General features: G+C 47.8%; 1 protein-coding gene across 1 annotated transcript; it reads right to left on the reverse strand.

Annotated features, from left to right (window-relative positions):
- Positions 1-1,770: 1,770 nt before the first annotated feature.
- On the reverse strand, positions 1,771-20,579 carry POLR1B (RNA polymerase I subunit B). Its single transcript, XM_075563128.1, has 15 exons — positions 20,368-20,579; positions 18,112-18,279; positions 17,714-17,860; positions 16,691-16,823; positions 15,544-15,680; positions 14,094-14,317; positions 13,331-13,502; positions 11,687-11,858; positions 10,717-10,998; positions 9,528-9,661; positions 6,846-7,016; positions 6,129-6,285; positions 5,513-5,709; positions 4,106-4,359; positions 1,771-3,650 (listed from the first exon to the last, which is right to left on the reverse strand). The coding sequence occupies exons 1-15, from the start codon at positions 20,542-20,544 to the stop codon at positions 2,768-2,770; spliced, it is 3,408 nt and encodes a 1,135-aa protein (XP_075419243.1). The 5' UTR covers positions 20,545-20,579; the 3' UTR covers positions 1,771-2,767.
- Positions 20,580-23,600: the final 3,021 nt, after the last annotated feature.

Below are 23,600 nucleotides of genomic sequence, written 5' to 3' on the forward strand. Positions count from 1 at the left end.
GGACTGTCTGTCTGTCTCCAGGGGTAGGTTCCATCAGGGCCACACGACTGACAGCTGTCTGTGCCCTGCCCAGCTTCCATGACCTTGGATCCATTTGACTCTGCACTCTCCAGCCTGTGATCTCCCTGCTTCCCGCTCCCCTTTCTGTGTCATCAGCCTGCAGGTCTGTGTCTGAAGAGGGCCTACCAGCATTGGACTGTGGCCTTGAGTTGGATTGAGCCTCTTGAGACCAAGTTCTTCCTTGTATGCAGACCAGCGTCACTGCATACTTCTCTAGACAGCCCAGCCTAGCCCACCTGTCACATGGAGGAAATATAATTTCATTTCTGGCTGGATGTTATCAAGTATGTCTCCAAATTTTTAACATGTTGTTCACGCAAAAAATAATTCTCAATAAGCAATATATTTAGCTTTGATTAAAATGGTTTTGGGAAATAAACTTTGCAAAGGACACTACTCTGCGGTTCATTTAAAGAAATCCTCAAAAACAAACCAAATATCACCCTGCAACCAGGCCTGGTGCAGTAAAAGAAGCTGACCTCTTAAACAGGGAAAACCAACCAACCAACCACCTGGGCGACACGTGAGACAACAGATCTCAGACATGGAGAAACAGTGCCACAGTGATCCATGAGCGCAGACGAGTCGGCTTCTGGGCCAACACTCCGGGAGAGGGACCAATCAGAGCAGGGGCCTGCACACGCTGGGGCACAGTGGAGCACCTGGGAGGCAGGGCGGCGAGCGCTGCATAGAGCAGCAGAGCCCTGTGGATGGTCACACCCACTGTGGAGCACCTGGCCCCGAAATACCAGGTAGCAATAAGGAGGAATGAACTATTGATGCACGCAACTTGGATCTCAAGAGAACTGTTGTAAAAAAGTGAAATTGTGCATTAAAAAAGGCCACTCAGAAGGCCACATATGGTTCCCTTTACATCATAATCTTAAACAATCAAATTTGAGATGATAAACAAATAGCAGCTGCCGGGGCTTACAGGAGTGGCCATGAAGAGAAAGCACTACACAGCCCAGTAGTGAAGGCAGTTCTGACTCCTTGCCACGCTGGTTACATTCATCTGGGACTAATGACCAATAGTACACAAAGTAGCACACAGATGGAAAATGGATGAGACTCAAGACGCTCCGTGGATTGTCCTGATTTGAATCTCAAATGAAGATATTAAAGCAGAAAACCAACCACCCAAAACCCCAACCCTGTGTCACTTCCATTGTTGCTCAGACAGAAATGGAGCGAAGAGAATGGAATAGGCCCCAGGGTGGGACGAAGAAGTGGACGGAGAGCTGAAATCTGGAGTTGGGTTCCAACAGAAGTCTGTAATAGGAAGAAGGGCGACTTAATAATAGAGTCAAGATATTTTCTTAGCCTTCTTCATGAAGTTAGAATGCATTTTGGATAGATTTTTCTCAGTCTACTTCTAAAATCAGTGACACCAACCACTTAGTGTCAGAGACTCAGGGATTGTTAGGGAAATGTTGGACATCAAAGAGCACCTGATTCTTGTATAAGGGTATACAAGGCCACAAGAGAGTACAGCAGTGCTAACACGGCTTCTAATAGTTTAAAGAGTGTGTGTGTGAAGCGATGACATGGATCCACACATAGCCTCCTCCCTGGGGGATGGACAACAGAAAAGTGGGTGAAAGGAGGTAAGATATGACAAAATAAAACTTATAAATTATCAAGGGTTCATGAGGGAGTGGGGAGAGGGAGAGGGGAAAAATGAGGAGCTGATACCAAGGGCTCAAGTAGAAAGCAAATGTTTTGAGAATGATGATGGCAACAAATGTACAAATGTGCTGACACAGTGGATGTATGTATGGATTGTGATAAGAGTTGTACGAGTCCCCAATAAAATGGTTTTTAAAAAGTGTGTATTGCTCAAACATTCACCCCAGGGACTGCAATAGGCACTGCAGTACACACGTACACACACACACACACGCACCATTCTATACACTGGCACAGAAGCTGCTCACTATACATTAAAAAGGAAAAGCCATGCACTGAACAGATTACACATAAAATACTGGATTATGGGGGAAAGGCATATAAAAGAACTCAATAAATTTTAAGTATTCACATGTTGGGAAGACATTTATTATGCGAAAATACTTAAATTATTTTCTTTCTTTCATGTGGGCACAACGGCTATCAAACCGTATGTAGTTTCTCTTGTGCCTCTTCCTGCATGACCCCTTTGCTCTCCAGGGGTGAACACACACGTGAAAGCCACGCACAGGGGCAGGGAACCTAGGAGGGCTGGTTGGGAAACAGAGCTTTCTGTTTCTCTGTCATCATCTTAAAAGATGGCAATTCTTTTTCAAAACAAATGCACTGATTCAGTGGACTGCACATCAGCATTGCTGTTAGCGGCCTCTGTGCCAGTGTGGATTCACGGTGTCCCTTAAGGCGCACAGTGGAACAGCTCCACGGGATCTCCTCTGGAAAGAGATCACTACAGCTGTTTTCCAAGGTGCCTCTGGGCAGCTTTGAGCAGCCAACCTTTCAGCTTGTAGCCAATTGCATAGCTGTTTGCGCCACCCAGGCATTCTTTGGAATCTACTGAAAATGAGCTGTCCTGTTTATAGCAGACTCAGAAGCCTGGATCTGTCAGCTGCCAAAGTCTTGATCCAGAGTACTGACACCTCTGGAAAAGCTCGAGTACCCGAAATAAATGGTTATCGCCCCAAATCAAACTTACACCTTCATGGGATACATCTCTTAAAAGTAAAAGGCCAATGTCAAGTTAAACGATGTCCAACTTCACCTTGATGTTCATTGCTGCCAGTTCAGCTACGAAGTAGCGAAAGACGTAAGGCACGGAGACTGTGTCGATGGAGTCACTGCGGTTACAGAGGGCGCAATTGTATTTCCTGTTGCGCGTGGTGGACCAGGAAGGGGGCGGCTTCTCCAGCAGCGGGGAGAGCAGGCTACCACACTGGACACACACGTGCGCCACCGAGCGGTCCGAGCAGTTGAAGAGCCGGTCGTGCAGGAGGAAGGAGGTGCCGTGGGCCAGAAGCGCATCTCGCTCCATCTCCCCAAAACGGATCCCACCCTGGACGTTCCTTCCCCCTATGGGCTGGTTGGTGACTTTGTCTCTGGCTCCGGTGGTTCGGACCTGAAACTTGTCGGAGACCATGTGTCGCAGGCGCTGATAATAAACCACGCCGATGAAAATGTCAGCCTCCAACTCCAGCCCGCTGATGCCGCTATATAACCTCTCGGTGCCGTAGAAGTTGTAGCCCCCCGCCTTCAGCATCTCACCGAAGTATTCTAGGGCTGAGTTCTCCTCCGAAAAGGTGAAGGGGGTGGCGTCATGGCAGAGGCCGTGCAGGGCCGCCGACTTCCCAGCCATGCTCTCAATCAGCATGCCGATGGTCATGCGGGACGGGAACCCGTGCGGATTGAACAGGATGTCGGGGACCATCCCACTCTCAGTGAAAGGCATGTCCTCAGTGGGCCACAACCTGCTTAAGATGCCCTTCTGCCCGTGCCGGCTGGCGAACTTATCTCCGATGGTGGGGTTGCGTGGGACTCGCATGGTGACGCACACACACTTGAACTTCCCGCTCCCCGAGTCATTACTGCACACCTTGATGTTGTCCACCACACAGTGTTCTTTACTCCTGCGGAAAGACACATGCAAAGGGTCATGTGGGGTCTAAGCCTAGAGAGATCCTTTGCTCTAATTAGTGCATCATTTGAAAATACAGGCTCTTTCTTCAAGTCTTGAAGCCAGGCGAATCAAAGCACTAGTATGAAGATCTGTGCTTGGATGTGGTTTTGTTGTGAATAGAATTATTTTTAGTAAGAACCACCATGCATTCAGCATGTTAGCTCGGAGACCCCCTATAGCGCGCACGAGAAAGATGGTCCAGTCTGAAGAACCTGGTGTCAAGTCAGCCATAGAGGGACCCACAAACTGAGCAAGGGACATTACACCGGACTTTTCAGTCTCCTTTAAGCAGTGGCAATTCATGCTGACAGTGACGGAGCTGGCACCAGTGTGGCCACCATGCTCCCGTGAGGGAATGGATTTTCACGGGTCTGTGGCAGCTCCGCTCGGAGCACCCATACTCACTTGTAGTACATCACGAAGCTTTCCCCGGTGTTGAGGTTCAGGTAGCTGTAATAGGGGTCTCCATACTGCAACCGTGCGCCAATAAACGGCAGCCCATCCTCATCTAGTGTCTTCAGAACCCGCGGATCACCAGCCTTGACCCCAAACACCAGGCTGTCGTCTCCTTGTTTAATTTTTTCAGAGAGATCTATGAACTCAGACTTGTATACACTTCCATGGGCGAAGCCTCGTTCCCAAGAGGCTTTATTTACAATCTGTAACGGCAAAGAACCATTCACTCATTAGGAGACTGCAGCCATCGGAGTCTCTTTAAAACAGAAGCTGGATGGAACAGTACCAGTTTAGAAAATCTTTTCTGTAATCCTTTCATTAGGGGCTCATGCAACTCATCAGTCCATGCACACATTAATAGTGTAAAGCACATTTGTACATTCATTGCCCTCATCTTTCTCAAAACATTTGCTCTCCACTTAAGCCCCTGGTATTAGGTCCTCATTTCCCTCCCCTTCCCTCCCCACGCCCTCTTGAACCCTTGATAATTTATAAATTATTATTTTGTCATATCTTGCCCTGTCCGACATCTCCCCTCAGCCACACTTCTGTTGTCCTTCCCCCAGGGAGGAGGTCACATGTAGATCCTTGTTATCGGTTCCCTCTTTCCAAACCCACCCTCCCCCTCCACCCTCCCAGTAACGCCACTCTAACCACTGGTCCTGAAGGGATCATCCGCCCTGGATTCCCTGTGTTTCCAGTTTCTGTCTGTACCAGTGTACATCCTCTGGTTTAGCCAGATTTGTAAGGTAGAATTGGGATCATGATAGTGGGGAGGAGGAAGAGGAAGTATTTAGGAACTAGAGGAAAGTTGTATTTTTCATCATTGCTACATTGCACCCTGACTGGCTCATCTCCCAGTTGAAAAAAATCTTTCATTCAACTCTATCCCTGTGTTTTCCAAGTTACCTGTATTACTAAAACTCGAATACACAAATAAACCCTAAGTATGCATAAATATGAAAGGTAGATGTACCGAAGACTCCTTTCTAAAACACCCAAACTCACAGCTACCCCATAGAAGCCTACGGAACTACTCCTTTGGATTTCAGACTGTCAACCTTCAAGGGAGCAGAGAGTCTCATCTTTCTTCCATGGAGCAGCTGGTGGGTTTGAACCTCTGCACAACCCATTACCTCAACAGGGCTCCTACACGGCTTCAGTGCCATCCCAACTTTACTTACTATGCTCACTCTAACCGCAGGTCGCCAGCAGTTTAAATTACTTAGTTTATCCCTTTAATGTTACCCAATTTCCCCCCAGTCCAGGAACGAACCATGTAACAGGGCAGTGAGGACACAGAGACCCTCAGCTGGCCTCACAGCACAGACACCAACTTGAAAAGGAAGCACTCACCATGGCATCTTCCATATCGTAGCCGGTGTAAGAGATGACAGCGACGATGGCATTTGTCCCGATGGGATAGTTATCCATGTCGTAGTAATCGTACATGTAAGGCCTCACTAACGGGCTCTGTGGAGTCTGAAGACGGTACAGCTTGTTATCGGACCGGTCTTGATACGTAAGGAGTGGAAAGCCCATGGTCTGCTTACCTACAGGAGGAGGAGGAGAGCCACGGCAGTGCTTTCGGGAGAGCTTCCTTGACTGTGGAAAGGCAATGCTTTATGACTTTGGTAGCTACAGTAATGCAGGTGAAGAGCCTTGTTCTTAAGAACTGTACATGGAAACCTCTGGGAGCAAAGGGGCAGCATGCCAGCCACTAACCTTCAAACGGAACATGAAGAGGAGGGGGCAAAATGGCAACAGTAACGGAAACCACGTCTCAAGGACTTAAGGGGGCTCTATGTATTTTCTCTCAACTTCTTTTTGAAAAATCATTTTACAAAAATCCATACATCTATTGTGTCAAACGCATCTCTCCCCACGTCTGGACACGTTTGAACTCATTCCAGCATAAGGAGCTACAAGTGCTTCCCTTCGCTGGGTGTGATCACCTCCTTCCCCGCCTTACCCATCTGACACTGGTACATGTTCCGGGGGCTCTGGTTGTGATCGGAGAAAGGGATGAAGTTGGCGATCACACTCAGCAGGCTGTGAGGGAAGAGCTCCTGGTGTGTGGTAACTCCGGCGGAAACCTCATCCTCAAAGATAGCGATGTTCATGAAGAGCTGGAGAGAATGAGAGACGGGGAAGCTCAAGACACAAAACATCTGACTGCGGACATGTAACTACTCCTTCTCCAGGCTGAAAACCTCACTAGCATCACGGACACGGAAGAGATCCACAAAGAAACTTTGGTGAGAATTATCACTGGCCACGGATTTCACTCTAAATCTACCTTGGTCCAATTGTGAAGGGAAACAGGAAGGAGATGCACAAAGCTCACAACTTTGCAACGTCAAGGGCGCAGGCAAAGACCGAGTAGCCTGTCAATCTTGGGGAACTGTGCCCATCTCGGCACCTGAGGCACAGATGGGTGCAGAGCAGCTTTGGGAACCAGATTAGGTTGGAAAGGAGGCAATGTGAGCACGAACCCTCACGTTCAAGGTGCACGAGATAAAACAAGTGAACCAACTGCTGGTCACTAAGGCAGAAAGTAAACGGATTATCTTTCAAAATGCCTAATTATTATTAAAACAACGATAACCTAAAAAGTCCCTGGTTTAGTCAACACTGCATCCTCTATCATCATGTACATCCATCCACCCATCCCGCTTGCTCCATGTACCTGTTCCATGGTTCCAATCAGTTCTTCTTTGCCTAATTCCAAGTTCTGCACAGGTCGGACCAGTCTACAAGGAGTGGTAAAAAGGTACAGTCCTGGGTAGAGACTGGGCTTTCCGGTCATGGGAACAAGGGCCACCTCCATCCACGGAGGAATTCTTTTCTCTCTCAACACCTGTTTTTCAACGAGAAGAAATTTTCATTTAAAAAAAAAATGAATGCTTTGCTCTATATTACTCCTCTCGTGCAGGAGATAAAGGCAAACCATACTAAAGCTTCAAACTCAATAATAAAAAAATAAAATCAATAAAGATGAGGGAGGGGATAAAGAATACAAAAGAAAACCAACATCTGATCAGCATGACTACAACCACGCTAAAGCAGAAAGGGAACATTGGCTTGAGAACACCGCATCCTGATTCACCTGGGAGAGATTTGCAAACAAGCATTAGAGTGAGGCAGAAGTTCACTCACAGTGGTCTGGATTATCGAGTGTGAAACCACTCTGTTGTGGAAGGTGGAGCCAGCAACTCTGAGCTGGAGAAGGGAGTCACGAACATGGGCAGGGAAGGACTAAAGCAAGTTTGGTGTTGGGCTGAAGCTGGTGGTTTCAATGGGAACTCATGGTTTTAAACACATGTGCGTGGTGAACACGCGTGATGTGTATCGGCTGCAAGGGCTTAGAAGCAAAGGTGCACCAGCAGCAACGTCCTATCCCCTCGTTTCTATGGCGCCACACAGTCCACCAAAAAAGGAATTGAGGCACTCCCTTTAAAGAACTGGCTGATTTGGGGCTGAACTGGGAAGGTCCATGATGAGCCAGGAACATCTGTGCCAGAAGGCAAGGCAGCATGAGAGAATGATGGGACATACAGTAAGTCAACAAACACAGGGAGCCAGCCAGGCAGGGTCCCACGGCCTCATCTGACACACCTTTGAGCGTCCAAATGATTGTAACAGACCACTTGGGAAATGAGCACCTATAAACCTATGCTGATATTAGGAAATGAGTTAGTAAGTAGATGGAAGAGATAGAAAGCTCTATATTATAGAAGAGCAGCGAACACACGCAGAACGATGCCAGGATTAGGAACTACGTGGCCCCGCCGTATAACTACTTGATCCAGCAACGACGGCCACATCACAGCATCCTATTTTTGCTATACTTATTAGGTCAATGGAATATACTATAAGGAATGGGTACTACTGCTCGTCAGAAGCTTTCAAGAAATAGTACATAAAGCTACCTAAACCCACAGCACTTAGGGAAAAGAAAATCCTCATTAACATTTCCAAACCTCTGCTCAGGTTTTATAAATGCCACCATCAATTTCCTATCACTTAGTACATTTGTTTTAAAAGCTCACATCATAATGCATTACTTGTACTTTAACTAAGCAGTTTTTAGGTGTATAAAAGAATCAGCCGTGCATAGGAATCGTTTAGCAAAGAATGCGTCAACTGGTGAGTGAAAATCTGATGAGGGACCTATCTGAAGAGCAGTCACGCTCTGAATTTCACGCTACTTTACGAAGAGAAAAACACAGCAACTTTGCAGTAGATTGATGTAAAGAACACTAAGTGATTAAGGTGAACATTACCAGAAACAGGACAAGTTGACATTGAGATGTCCCAAAAAACTCTTCACGAAGCATTTTAAAACCTCAAAAAGCCAAACTCTCCGTCACTGAGTTGATTCTGATCCACAGCGACGCAATCGGACAGAGTACAACTGTCAATCTTTACAGGTGTGAAGTGGCTGGTGGTTGTGAACTAACCTGTGGTTTAGCAGGCCAAGGTGTAACCTACTATGCCACACACTGGAACTGCCCCTGTGAATTTCCGAGACTGTACACCTTACGGGAGTAGAAAGCCTCATCTTTTCCCCTCAAGTGGCTGGTGGTTTCAAACTTCTAACCCTGCAGTTAGCAGCCCAGTGCATAACCACTACACCAGGGCTCCTTAGACGTACAGCTACATCAAATATTTGTGTAAGTGAATATGAATAACACATCGAGTAAATTTTTTTATGAAGCATATACCACCTCATCCAAAATAGTCACAATTCACACTGACACAAATGGGAATACATTCACAGAAAGCACACACGTGGAAAGCCAAGGGGGTGACATGTAACACTGGGAGGATCTGGGTAGTGGGCACGGGGGCACACCTCATCCTACTGGGCTTTGGTCTATTGTGCTTCCAGATAGTGCAGGATTTTTTTTTTTTTAGTTCAAGGATCGTTTGTTGGCCTTTAGGAGGTGCATGATTTTAACATAATAAAATTCTGAAGGAACCCTGTGTTGAACAAGTTTTTTATGCATTTTTCTCATAATATTTAGCATTTTTCCATAGTGCTATTGCATCATTGGTCTCTAAGAGTTGAACCTTATTCGAAGACAGTGAGTTTGATTTTACGGCATATTAATAGTTTTTATATGTAACAGAAAACGCACAAGTCATGTGACTTGCTTTATCACGATACCACCTTATCGAGGTGGTCTGAAACATCTCCTAGGTAGGCCTGTATTATTTGAACATTTTTTAGAGTGTAAAATCACAAGGTATAACTATTTTAAAAACAAAAACAGAAATCCTAGAATATCAGCTACAGATTTATCCTAGAAAAAGAGGGAAAGCCTAGGATGAAGGGACAGAGCACTTCTCAATCTCTCAAGATTACCTTAAAGTGACGCAGAGACTTGGCAATGGCAGGGGCGAGCTCCTGCTCTACCCAGCCCACCATGACGCCATCCAACAGGACAGGGTAGCACTCACTGTATGCGCGCTGGGGAGCCCCATCAACTGGCGTCATCCCTAGTGAAGGGGACAGAACCACATCAAAATGCCTCCTCAAACATTTTCTTGTGTAAGTTGGTCTTTTCTTCAAGGATACCCAAGAAACTAGTGACACTGATTGCCTGTGGCAGGGAGAACTAGGGCAGGGATATAAGGGAAGCTTTCCATCACTTATCTTATATTTCAGTCTCTGAGCCCTGTAAAAGTATTAGTGTGCTAAAAAAATATAATTAATGGAAAAGAATTCCCCACCGTGACCCTGAGTATCAAGGAGTGACAATTACCTGATCGGCGTTTCCTCGACCACCTTAATCCGATCAGATCTATTATGCTATTTACATGCTCTATCCTGTCTTCTTCCTGGTGTCCAAGCAAGTAACACACCACTCTCCACCCCCCACCCACCGCTTCTTCTGCAATGGGGTACTTCCCCCACATATCTACCTATTTCTCTTCTCCTTTCTTGAACTTTGGCATTTCCAATTACTGATGAAAACAAAAGTATTCTTTTTCTGGTGGAGGGCAAACTACAGATTAGAGTTATCCCACCCTCTGGACCCTGAGTATTTTGGATTACTTCCTCTTGGGCTCCCTCTGCAGAAGCCATGCACGAATTGGCAGAAGCTCTCAAAATCAAGGATCCAACCCTGAAGAATGCAGAGATAATGTCCCATCGAAAGCAGACAGCAGCTGCAATGCTACCAGGAAAAGGGCCTGTGTACCGGAGATCAGGAGACAGGCAGAACCACCTCCTGTTCAATGTCTTCCTGGGATCCGACCCTCCTTTCTAGGTACAAATGTAAAGGGCCACCCAACAGAAGCAGGGAGAGTACCCCTAAAGGTAACGTGACCGCGCCTACACTACTGCAATATTAACTATTCATCGACTTCAAATGCTTTGATATCAAGACAGAAGGGAGGGAAGCAGCCCAACCCCCACGACTCTTACAAGAATAAGCTGCTGACTCCGCGACCCCCTGCCCCCCCACCAAAGACGTATAACTCAGCGGCTTGCGGCTGTTACAAAATACGGACAGCTGAGTGCGGCTGTCTCATAGCTGTACACCACGCACCCAAGTTGCAGAGCAGAGCTGGGACAGACGTGGTGTACACAAACTGCGTGACCACCTCACACACAGCAGTTAAGTGGTTCATCAGGCCGCAGGGCTCCCCGTCTGGGGTGTGCACGGGACAGAGGAAGCCCCAGGACTCCGGCAGCAGCCTGCGTACGCTGGTGGTCCTCATCTTGGCAAAGGCGGCCCCTCTGTGCACACAGCGGAAATGGGAAAGATAGCGGATGAAGTTCAGCTTATCGGCCACAACACACAGTCCGGAATCTTGCAGGAAGCCAAGACCTTAATAGAACAAAAGTCACTCAAAAGCCGGCCAAACTTTAAAAAAAAAAAGTCTTATTTTTACTTAAGGTTCTAGTTAGTGGACAAAACCCGAGGACGCTCTTACAGATTACAGAATGGGCTCCGTAAAAGTTTACCTTTAGTTTTGAGCGAGTGCACGTAACTTAGCCAAAACCGAACCAGTGCGACTTCACAAATCTATTAATGGAGTCACAAGTAGGGAGGGCCGACTCGCCATACTCCCCTCTTCACCCCCTTTGTGGGAGAGCCTTTCACGAACGAGCAGTAAAACAGGCAGGAATTAAAGGGACCCATGCACAAGGATGGATCACGTGACACTTGGTAGCCCCGAAAGCATCCGCATCAGTTTCCCTCTAGAAGCCTAGGCCTCTGATCACCACTTTCTAAGCGTTCCCCGTATGATTGAGGGGTAGCTGATTTAAGGATGGTCCTGGACAGCCTGCTAGGTTACCCTCCCCCAGAGATCCCAGTTTTCCTCAGCACTGAGAAGGGGGCACATAATGGAGGCACTGGTCGGCAGAATTGAGCTACACAGAACACTTTGTTGACAGCCCTTCATATTGACACTTATAAGTAAATTTACATGTAAGGCACTAATTTGGAGGGGGGAAAATTTCCACCGCCCCCCTCCCCCCACCAAACTAAAATGGAGCCTCCCTGCCTTCACCTGTTTTAGAACGCAGATTCCCAGTAGCAAGAAGATACTCAAATGGTTTCGTAAGGTCAGTTCCCAGATTGAAGATCTTCAACAAATTCTCAGTGTTTATGGATACATTGGTCTTCTGAGCCTTCTTGTCTATTGCTATTTTAATAGACACTAACCAAGCTTCCATCTTTTCCTGAAATAAGCAAGATTAACATCAAGTGTTTTCATGCGCACAGGCACACATTCACCAGTTACTCTCACATTCTCTGTACAGTCCACAGCAAGGGCTGACAAACTCATACACCTAAACGATGGCTTCCTCATTTTACTAGACATCAAGTTCTCCTGAGCCAAAGTCTACGATTTACAGGGAGCCCTCCAGGGTGCTTCAGCACTACCATGTCTTGGACTCGAGAAACTCGCGGGTGCACGAACCACACCTGCCACACATGGCGGACTGGGGCGCTGGCAACGGGCATGCTAAGTAGGGTAATTAAGCTATACAAAGCTTAGTAACAGTTCAGGTCAGGTTTTGCCACCAAGTTACGTCTTGGGGGGATTCCGTGCTTTTTGGATGTGGGTCTGCACAGTGATTGTGGCCTTGTATGTACAGCCGCGACTCACGCAGGTGCAGAGAGCAGGAAGGCGTGAGGCTGTCCTACGATGGGCACCAAGGATACAGGAGAGGCGTGTCTACCTCATTACAGAAGGCCAGAAAGGGCCACTCTGTGGTTTCTCTCACCCCCCTCAACCCTTGGGGAGCAGCCTCCGGAAGTGAGAAGACCCCGTGGGGCACCTCAATCCCCAGGGCTCACTTTGTGGAAGGGTGGACTTTGTAAGAGCATGCCCCTGTCAGCTAGCTTCTCAAGACTGCTTTCAGGCTCCAACCCAGAGGAGGTTTAAAAGTCTAAATAGAACTGGTGAAAAGGAAAAGAAACACTTATTTTTAAGCACTGGATTTCTTGGGAAAGTCACAAATTTCCCTTTGTTGTTCTCTGAAGAAAGGGCTGGCTACTTGCGATGCAGCTGTGACACTGCAGGGTCCAGAAACCCCACAATCAGTGTGAAGTGGGAGGGAATCCTAAATTGACTTTAACCCGCACGGCCACTGGACCTACCAAGAACATGTAGCCGTTGCCTGACTGAATTCTCATGGGGAAAAATTCAACTGGAAAACTTCAATCTAACTTATGGACAGAGCACACAGAAACAGAAGGAGCATTTACGTAGTAAGAATTACTAACTAGGTAAGGCATTACCTGAGGTTTTTCCTTTACGTATTTCCGTCTTGCTATGCTACCTCTCATGAAGGTTTAAGTCTTTTTAGGATGAACATGTAAAATGGCATGAAAGCCAACTTGGCTTTGAACATCATTCTTTTGCCTTATCAATGTCGTATGAACCCTTACAGGCTTTATTTAACATTTTATCATTCATGTGATAAAGACCGAGATTGGATAGTGTCTTTACTTAAACTATATAAAGGTACAGAACCCAACAGAAGTATCTTTGATTAAGCCCCTTACTGCTAAACAAACAGGCAAACAGGCCACATATGGAGGCCAAGCTACAGAATATAAACATGCACACAGGAGGGAAAAAAGCCCTCCTGGATCCAGTCACACTTTTCCACAGGTGGTCCAAGTGGAAGCCGCATGCACTGACCTTCAGAAACATGAGGAAGAGCTGGCCAGGTGTAAGGACTTCTTGATTCATTAAGCTGTCGGGATTCTCCTCCATGCACTCGCCTTTGGCTAAAGCAAAGAGCTTCCGGGTCATGAGACAAAGCATGTAGAACTTTTCAGTATTGGAATTTAAGTGGATACAGATGCACTGGCTGTCAAAACAGAAAGAATATAACACCTCATGACTTATTCGCCAAGACCCCCAAGGCCCATTTACTTAAATAACCCTAACTCATTTTCGAAAAATGGCTTTTTACATTTTTACAGGCAAGGGTAGCAAAAGAGGTGAGCTTACTGTCCGTTTATGGCAGTGGCATGCACCTACTGAAATAACTGAGAGGAAATAAAGCATTCTGCTTCTCAGTGCCCAGCGTGGTTAGTGCCGCACAGAACTGGTGCAGGCAGGGTCTCGGCAGTAATCACACCGTGGTCTGTCACAGGGGCGCCTTGGCTTTGGCGAAATAAAAGGGCATAAATGGCTCCAGAAAAAATAAAACTGAAGCAGAGAGACAATGAAGCGGATATACTGCAAGGTTCAGAATCGGTGCGTGTACATGTTCTCAAAAACGGACTCTTTTTACAGCTGTCCTACAAGGTTGACAGTATTAAAAAAAAAAAGTTGATACAATAAAAAAACCCATAAAAGGAGGGACAATTAGGGCTGGCCACCAACAGACAGCGTTCTACTCAGAGGTTCATTCTGACGGACCCCCACCTCCCCGCCCTGGAAACAGCACACCTACTCAAACAGAAACTCCGCCGCTTGCTCACTGGGGTACCAGTCGGGAAGGTTGAGCTTCACTCGGAAGCTTTCCCCGAGGTAGTGGAGGACCTGCTTCTGTGTGGCACAGCCCTCCTCGGTGACAATCCTTAACATCTGAGACACGGAGTTCCTGAAGAAGGAGTTGTCTTCTTTCCCTTTGATGAGCTCCTTAAAAATCTGGTAGTCGGAAAAACTGACAAGAGCCTAGAACGGAGGGGTGGTAATGTTTGCCTTTTGGTTGCTCATTCCTAATAACCAAACCATTTTCCTCAATTAGAAACACTTCCCACTCTTTCTACTTTCGCTTTAACACAATTGTGCACACCTAGAGCTAGTGTGGGGTCAGATCCATCAGTGCAATGTGACAGTAAAGTGAGCCCCACGGGTGTTTTGGCTTCCCAGTGCACACCAAACGATGGCTCTCGTCTACGGGGTGTGCGCCAGCCAGCTACCAAAGCCGCCCATGGGTGAGGAGGAGCAGTGTGACAGCGACGCACAAAGGGAGCACAGCCTGTGGAAAAACAGTGCCGACTGACCGGCTCAACGCAGGGCTGTCACAAATCTTAAAGTTAGGAAAAACAGAACTGTCTGTGGAAGGCAATTAAGCAACACGCACGGAAGAGGCCATGTCCACACCCAGGAAATCCGAGCTGACATGAAGTGAACTCTTGAAGGCACCACTGGTGAGAAGGCCAGACACCACACTGTGGCCTCCAATGGGCCATAGTCCCTGCACTCACAGCCGTGTGAGGTCTCCTCACTCTGAGTCAGGCCAGCTTGTGTGAGGAGCGAGAGAGCACGAGGCCAAAGGCAATGTGAGCCCCTCAGGGTGAGATCACCAGGGCAGCAGGACTTCTGCCTTATTCTCTCAGATCACTGTCTACGGCAGCGGTTCCCAACCTGTGGGTCTCGACCCCTTCACAGAAGCCGCCCGATTCGTAACTGTAGCAAAATTACAGTTATGAAGTAGCAACAAAAATAATTTTATGGTGGGGGAGGTGTCACCACAGCACGAGGAACTGCATTAAAGGGTCACGGCATCAGGAAGCCTGAGAACCATTGGTCTACGGCAAGAATCTAACTCGGCCTGTGGAAAAGTCTACATGAAGCGTAGCTAAGGTTACCCTCCAACCACCAGTATCAGACCACACAGCAACCTGTGACCCCAGGTTGCCCAGAACCACCCAGCCAAATGGCGCCCCCCCAGATTTCTGACCCCCAGAACTGTGTGAGATATTTAGGGAGGCTCTGAGCTGCTGACTTTCGACACAATTTGTTGTGGAGCAGTTGAGAAACTAGTAGGTTGCATACTGGTTTTTTCTTCTTTTTGGCTGTGTACTTTGATAAGGAGACCCCATTCAGTCTGCACAGGCTTTTAGCTCCAAGCAGCAGCTCGTCAAATCTAACCAAGCATATCCATTAAAACATACCTTCAGTGCAAAGCCCAGGGGGAGGAAGAACAGTTCTTTCCGGTAAATAAAGTTCAACATAACCGTGCCATTTTCCACGTAGTGAAGGTTCATGTTGACAGCAGAATGCTCCTCCCTCACGCAGTGCATCGAGACGCCTACTCAACCCGTGAGAGGACAGAGGCAGAAACTTCAGCAATACTATCACGGCTTCAATCTTTTTTTTCCGAATTATTTTACCCTTTTAGGCGTAATTAAGAACCAAATCACTAAGCTGAACAAGACCGATAACCAAAAACCGCGCTAGACATACATTGCCAACAGCCCCCAGGGGACAAGGTCCTCATTGGGAACCACATATGTAAAGGGACCAAGGCTAGGAGCGTAACCAGACTTGCATTTCCCTCAAGAGCAGACGACGTGCTGCTGCCCTTGATTTCCCAAGGACCCTGCGGAGTCTGGCAAGGAGATGAGGGCTTTGAGCTCACACCTCAAGTGAAGAAAGATAGAATTTTAGGTTTTCTTTCTGCTTCAGATAAAAATCACTAAGACTGTGTGAACTGACACAACAGAATAAATAAGTAGGTTTTGACTTGCGGATGTGGTGATCCTCGGCTACATGTATGTTAGGACTATAATAAGAGGCAAATTCCTTTTTTTTTAAAAAAAATTGGAGTTAATTCATATATCGCTCCATAGTTCAATCACATCAAGCAGTATTGTACAACTGCTACCACAATCCATTTCGAGACCAATTCTTATTAGCTCAATTGCTAACGGCTACACTGTTTACGTACAGGGGCTGTCCAACAAGGCTGCATGTAGTCTCGTGAAGCCAGATGCTGTCACAGCGAGCACTCAAACTGAGGCGAGGGGCAACTAGCCAGAGCCCCAAGGAATGCTAAGACAGGCTGACGTAGACAGAGCAGAAGCACAGGTCACACCTCACCCTACCCCCACCCCCAGCAGAGGCAGGCCAGTCTTCTTCGTAACAATAACATACTTCATACACGGTGCTCTTTCAGCCCCCAAAATTGGAACATAAAATAGGCTTTCCACTAAGAAACCGTAGCACAGACACACTTAAAAAAACAAAAACAAATGGCACCATCTCTATTTTAAAAACATCTTTTTCTGAAAGAACACCTGAGCAGTCAGTGGGACCTACCGTACTGAGTATAGCCAGGCCCTCTACTTTTCCATTTAGGTCTTATCATGGCGATGGGGAAATTTCTCCGTGGCATAATCAACATCCGGATGACCTTTTCAATGCCGTTGATTATAAAATAGCCTCCCATCTCCTGACAAAACAGATGGATTAGCGTGTCAAACAAAAAGAAAAGGCAAAGACACATCATTAACCGGAGTGCAACATGCTGTAGTACACACAAGTCGAAGGGACCCCTTGGAAATATTCTCTGCGTGCAAATTCAGTTTCAAGTAGGTGGTGGTGGTTCGAGGGACCTAGAACAGTCTCTGAGGTCTGATGATTTGATTCTACACAAATAATTTCCCTTTCAAACAACAACAAAAAGTACTACAAAGAAAACCACAGAAGCTGTTCTACTCTGTAACACACGAGGCTGCCATGAATTGGCACTGACTTTGGAAATGTTCTTTGGTTGCTGGTTTTAACATGGACATGGGAAAGAAATACGGGTGTAAATCAGGGAACTTTCCCCTATTAGAAGGTTTAGGCTAAGCTGCCTTTTTGCTCCCTGAAATGGCTTTGGTCTTCAAAGGACATTTAAAGAAATACTCAGATCACCAGAGAAGTCTAAAGATAATAAACTTCCCAAGCGCCACAACTGGTAAGCAGAGGGGCTGGGATTAAACAAAGACTTGACCCCAAAAGCCCTTCTCTGTTTCCTAACACGGTCTCCTGGCCCCTGGTGGAGTCTGTGCGCTCTGAACATGTCTCCCAAGCATTGCCTTCAGGGACACCTGGCACAGATAGAGAAATGCTGGAGGAAAGAGACAGAAATGACTAACGATACTCAGTGAGTGCTTCCTCCCCTATAACAGTTTTCTCTAATGACAGAGCTGGTCTTCATTTGATAAGCCCCACTTAAGCTATGGGGAAATTGAAGCAGAGGAAGAACTAACTGATGAGCCCCCGCAAGCCACATGTCCCCTCACTCCCTGACCAGGCCTCTGCTATTAGTTAGGTCACGTGGCTCCTCGCAGTCACCTCGGGCTCCTCGTGGTGCTCGACGAGGGCTCTTGGAGGCAGATTGTGCAAGTTGCAAAGGTTGGACTTCACCATGATCGGAATATACCCGAGAAACTGCTTGATGATTCCTTTTGAGACTCCATTCACGGACCAGCTGATGTCAGCCTACATGAAAATAGAGATGAAAAAAAATTATTAAAGAAAACATCTGGATCTTCAAGAACAAATAAAATTTTCTAAATAATGAGGGGGGGGGGGGAACACTCCACAAGCTAAATGATCTAATGGTTCAAATTCAGAAGAGGAGATCTTGTAGCTATAAGCCAGCAGAACCCGGTATAAACGGTATTGGGGACCACCAGCCTCATACTTAAAGACGTGCTCCATGAGAGCCGTGAAGAGTCCCTGGTACTCACCGTCAGCTTTCCCCGGTAGGTACTCCTCCGGCCCCGGCATTCTGCTGGGTAAACTTTGAGCTCTTTGCAGATGCTCCCCTTTGGAACTGTGGGCGAACTGACGACAGCATCCACAATGGTAAGAGAGATGCGCTCATCTTTGAAAGCAAATTCAAAGGGAGGAATGGCCTGAAATACAGTTCACAAGATTACATTCACAAGGCACTGTCTCTGATGGCGCATGTGCTTTCCAATCCTAACTGTTCTTTATGTACGGATACCTCTAACGTTATATACCAACTCAAAAACTCCCTGCCATCAGGTTGATGCCGACTCTTAGTCAACCTACAGGGCAGGGTAGAACTGTCCCCGTGAGTTTCTGACACTGTTTGTGGGAGTAGAAATCCCCATCTTCTTCCCAAAGAGCGGCTGGTGGTTTAGAACTTCGGACCCTTTGGATTGCAGCCCAATTCATAACCACTTCCCCACCAGGGCTCCTTGTCTATGTCTGTTTTATTGCTGGATGTAACTGTGTAGCTTTGGGAGAAAGAGGAGACTTTCTACTCCCGTCAAGGTTACAGTCTTGGAAACTCACAGGGGCAGTTCTACCCTGTCCTATAGGATGGCTACGAGTCTGCACTGACTCAATAGCAGTGAGATATTTGAAATTGTGCTAGTAAAACGTGTTTTGTGTATTCTTCCTTCTACGATTTTCTACAGTAAAGAGTTTAAGGCATAATTTAAAGTGACTTCTGAGGGGTTAACTCAAGCTTCAGCAAGTACTGTAACTCAGAGAAGTTACCTTCTGGGACACCTGCAAATGATCTATGCAACTTCATGATCATCCCACAAATGCTTTGAAATTAGGAATGATCCTGTGCCTGGGCACACAAGCAGTACAACTTGTCTACTTTGGAAACTTTTCCTATATTCTAAAGTTGTAGCTAAGGTTAGGGATACTTTAGAAATTTCTAAGTAAATTGTGTAAGACATTCCATACTTGAAGAATAGATTATTAAATAAGAGTCAGATACACTGCTTCAAGCTACACAGCTGACCCATGGATGTGACAGACTTTTATCCGTTCTGGTCCTGGAAGGATACACTTTACAGAGACTGGACTCTGGTCAGGTGGGGGCATGTAGAACCCCTTGGAAAGCCTGGGCATAGGGTTTTCAAGGAAGTGGATCACCCTCCCCATCTTCCCAGGTGCACCTCTGCGTGGTTTCAAACCACCAATCCCTTGCCTAGTTGTCAGTCAGACTCCCAATTGCTCATTCTCACATTTCGGATACCTGACCGAAGTATGATGCAGCTTCAAAAAGTTTATTTAAAAGAAACCAACAAAAATCAAATTCAAAGATACTGGAGTTTTCCGGCCAACTTTTTGCAGCAGGAGAACTCCCCCTTCCCAGAGCAGTTCTCTAGATTAGGGGCCAGCAGGGATTTCAAGCCCACATTCCAGCCCCTCACAATGATGCTGAGCGCTCACAAGGCACCCCGAAACCTGGAGATCACCTGAGCCCTTCCTTCACCATCCTCACCTGAACTCAGGTTTAACCATGTGCTACCTAGGAAAGCTATGACACCGTTTCCACTTTCTACTCAAGAGGGGGACCTATTTTGGAGGGCTTGCCTTACCCATTTCCATCTTCCTCAACACCTGCCTCGCTCTGTGCAGGGGTCCAGTAGCTTCTTTCTTTAAAGTGCTAGGGGAAACTGAGGCCTAATCTACTTCTCAGCCTGCCTACAACTAGATCCGAACCTTTGGGGGCAAGTCTTCCAGGGACAGACCTACGGGGTACAGCGATGTAAACGCGTGTTACGAGGCACGCCCCACACGGGTCCCTTCCTCACTCCCCTCACAGCCACCACCTGCCCCTGAGGACACTGTAGACCGCTGGCAATGCCACATTCTTCCAGAACTCAAGAGAACATCTCCCAACTCGGCGCGGCGCGGCTCCCCGCCATGTGGCAAAGACCCACGTACCCAGGAAAGCCGAAACTTAGCACTCTCGAGGAGCACAGAGTTTGTGGGATTAAACGGTGACCTCCCGAGGCCATTTCTCTGGGGCCCCTGCCCCCCGCACTGCCCCACGGGCCCCGCCCCCGCCGCTCTCCACCTCCCCACTCCCAGCCCCGGCGCCCCGTTCCCAGTCTACCGGCTCGCCTCCCCCCGCGGCTTGCCAGCCCCCCTTCGCAGCCCGCTTCCAGCTTCATCTCGATTCCGCAAACCGCGAGGGGAGCCGCGCGCTGACGGCAAGCGGCCGCGCTCACCTGCACCGCGTGGCTGAGGCCATCTCGCACCGCGTAGTTGAAGGACTCCACGTGAGCCCGCGTCAGCTCCTGCAGCGCGGGCTTCTGCTGCTCCCGCGGGAGCCTGTAAGAGGGGTCGGTCAGGTGCTTCAGGCTAGGCCCACTGGGGAGCTCCCGCCACCGGCCGCCCGGCTCCATGTGTCCCGTCGCCCGCGCACGGCGCCCCCGAGGCTGCTCCGCATGCGCCAGGAAGCGCTTCCGGCCCAGGGCCTGCCGGGAAATGTAGTTCCCGCTGCCTGCGCCCTGGGTGTGCCTGGTCGACCTAGACCTAAAACCGTCGAGCGTCGGGCGGGTGGAAAACTGCGCACAGATGCAGAGCGGGGCAGGCCCGCCCCTTCTCCTCTCTGCACGGTGCAATCCATGCTCCTCTGCAAAAGAGACGGAAGGTGGGCATCCGTTCCACGTTCCAGGCAACGTGTAGTCTCCCAACGTTAAATTCACTGCCCCGCCAGGGCTGCTCGGACTGAGAAGAGTCTCCAAACATCTTTCCTTTCCCTCTGCTTTCTGACCCCATGCTGTTATGACTCTGATTCGACACCCAGGTAGCATCCTGTCTGAGATGAAGGCAGATGTTGGCGGTCACCTGTCTGAGCGCATTCTCTTGCCCAACTCTGGCATGACGAAGGCTCGTCCCCCCCACGGTCCCTCTCCCGCCACCTGTGGGGTGGGGTTTGAAAAACCAAACCAAACCCAGCGACCCCCTGTAGGCTTCCAGGACTGAAACTGAGTTCAGGAGGAGAAAATAGTCTTTCTCCCACAGAGCCGCTGGGTCATGCAGATGGCAGCCTGGTGAGTAACCTCTGCACCCCCAGGACTCGGGGGTGGGGGATAAGGGGGCAGAAAAGCCTCTCAAGGGACATCCAGTCTTATCCTTTCGGGTCCCTGTGAATCACCTTATCTATGAGTACCTTATCACATCAGAATACACATTTATGAGGGAAAGTCACCAGAGGTCTTTTGACTTAAAAGTTTTGTGTGCTTAAAAAAAAAGGTTTATTGAAGTATAATGCTATGCAATAAACTGCAAATTTAAAGTTCACTCGATGAGATTTTACATATATACATATCCACGGGCATATATATCTCCACAGAACCATCACCCACAATTAAGGTACTGAACTATCCACCGCACCCTCTTGCCCTCTCTCCTATTCCAGGGAAGGAGTCCTGGTGGCCTAGCATTGACTGTTAGCTACAAAGTCAACAGTTCGAGCCCGCTGCTCGGAGGAAGAAAGTCTTGGTTTCTCAGAAACCCACAGCGGTCTCAATTCTTCTGGGCCTCAGAACTGGGTTTGGTTGGGGCCTTTAGAAGGCAGGAGAACAGAGCGATGGAGGTACAGTGGGTTAAGCACTGGGCTGCTAACCACATGGGAGGTGGTTCAAACCCACCAGCTGTTCCTGGGGAGAAAGCTGAGGCTGGGTGATTTACAATCTGGGAAGCACTAAGGAGCTAGGATTGTTAAGCATCGGGGTCCATGTGACTTCCATGGGTGGAGGGTTGCTTTAGAAGGCAGGAGAGTGAGAGGACTGCGGCAGGAGCAATCATTCCCATAAGGATACAAAAGCCCGGTTGCTGCTCATGCTGACTCACAGCCATCCAATAGATTCCAGAAGAGGGCTCCACAGGGCTGTATTGGCTGCTGTTTTGAAGGAAGCAGATCACACTTTCTTCTGAGGTGCCACCGGGTGGCACAAACCGTTCGTGCCACCTAGGGACCTTACCTTTAAAACAAACCCCCTTGATCCCTAATCTCGGCAACCATCATACCCACCATTTCTCTTCTCCCCTTCGGTCAAACATTCCCATTGGCTCGTTACCTTTTGCCACCTCCCACACACTTTATTTTTATTTACTTATTTATTTATTTAATGAATCATTGTATTGGGGGCTATTAAAGCCCTTATAACAATCACACTTTTTAAAAAATCACTTTATTGGGGCTCATACAACTCATCACAATCCATACATACATCAATTGAGTTAAAGCATCCTTATATATTCGTTGCCCTCGTCATTCTCAAAATTCGCCTTCTGCTTGGGTTCCTGGAATCAGCTCATTTTCATTTTTCCCCTCCCCGCTCCCCTCTCCCTCATGAACCTTTAATAATTTATAAATTATTATTTTATCTTATCTTACACTGCCCGGCGTCTCTCTTCACCCACTTTCCTTTTGCCCATCCCCCAGAGAGGAGGTTACATGTAGATCCCCGAGATCGGTTCCCCCTTTGTACACCCCCTTCCCTCCCGGTGTCACCACTCTCACCGCTGGTCCTGAGGGGTTCATCTGTCCCAGATTCCCTGTGTTTCCAGATCCCAACTGTACCGCTGTGCATCCTCTGGTCTAACCAGGTTTGCAAGGGAGAATTGGGATCATGATAGTTGGGGGACAAGCACACTTTAACCCGCTCCACCACTTCCCTGTAACTGCTCTTCACAAGCTCCCCAGTCCTCCACCTTGACCTTTCAGCAGCACTGGACGCCATGAGCCTTTCTTTCTGGAATATTTTCTTACTAAACAGTCCTCTGTCCTGCTTTTCCTCCACGGCTTTCCTGATCTCTGAATATGAACGACACGAGGCTCCATCCTAGCCTGTTTTTCTTCATCTGCTACTTTCACATCTTAGATGAGCCTAGCAGCCCCCCTATTGCTCCTCTGCCTTGGAGTCCAGATAAGTGTATTTTGCTCTCCCTCCAGCACATTTCCAAGGGATCATATCTCAAAGTTCAGATGAGTGAACTGGGTGAAGGCTTACAGGGGAAGCCAGTTCATGCAACAATTCATACATGTTTGTCTCATGTCATTGGTTACGGTCCCCACAGTGCAACACCATTTACTCCTCTTCCTCCTTACTCGTCCTGGTTCTGATCCTTTCTTTCCTAAAGATTAAGAGTTTTGTTCTTGGTAAACGCTGCCTTTTGATCTCCAGTAGTTGATGAAGTACTGACCTCTCTGTTGATAGACTTCTAAGACTGAATATTAACTGAGCCATCGGGCGAGTTCAGTTCTAGGTCTGAAGCATGACTCAGGCCCATGGTCTCGGGCATTGTAACAGGCTCTATTCCATCAGGAAGTCTAGTTGTTAGGTAGCTAAAGCAGGGACCAGGTGTGTCTACTGAGCATGCTCCAAATTCAGGCCCTTGAGCCAGAAGGCAGTAACCCAGAGGGGCCCAAACTAGGCAAGGTGGGCTTAAT

Source organism: Tenrec ecaudatus, chromosome 11 (genome assembly GCF_050624435.1).
Source record: "Tenrec ecaudatus isolate mTenEca1 chromosome 11, mTenEca1.hap1, whole genome shotgun sequence".
NCBI classification, from domain to species: Eukaryota; Metazoa; Chordata; class Mammalia; order Afrosoricida; family Tenrecidae; genus Tenrec; species Tenrec ecaudatus.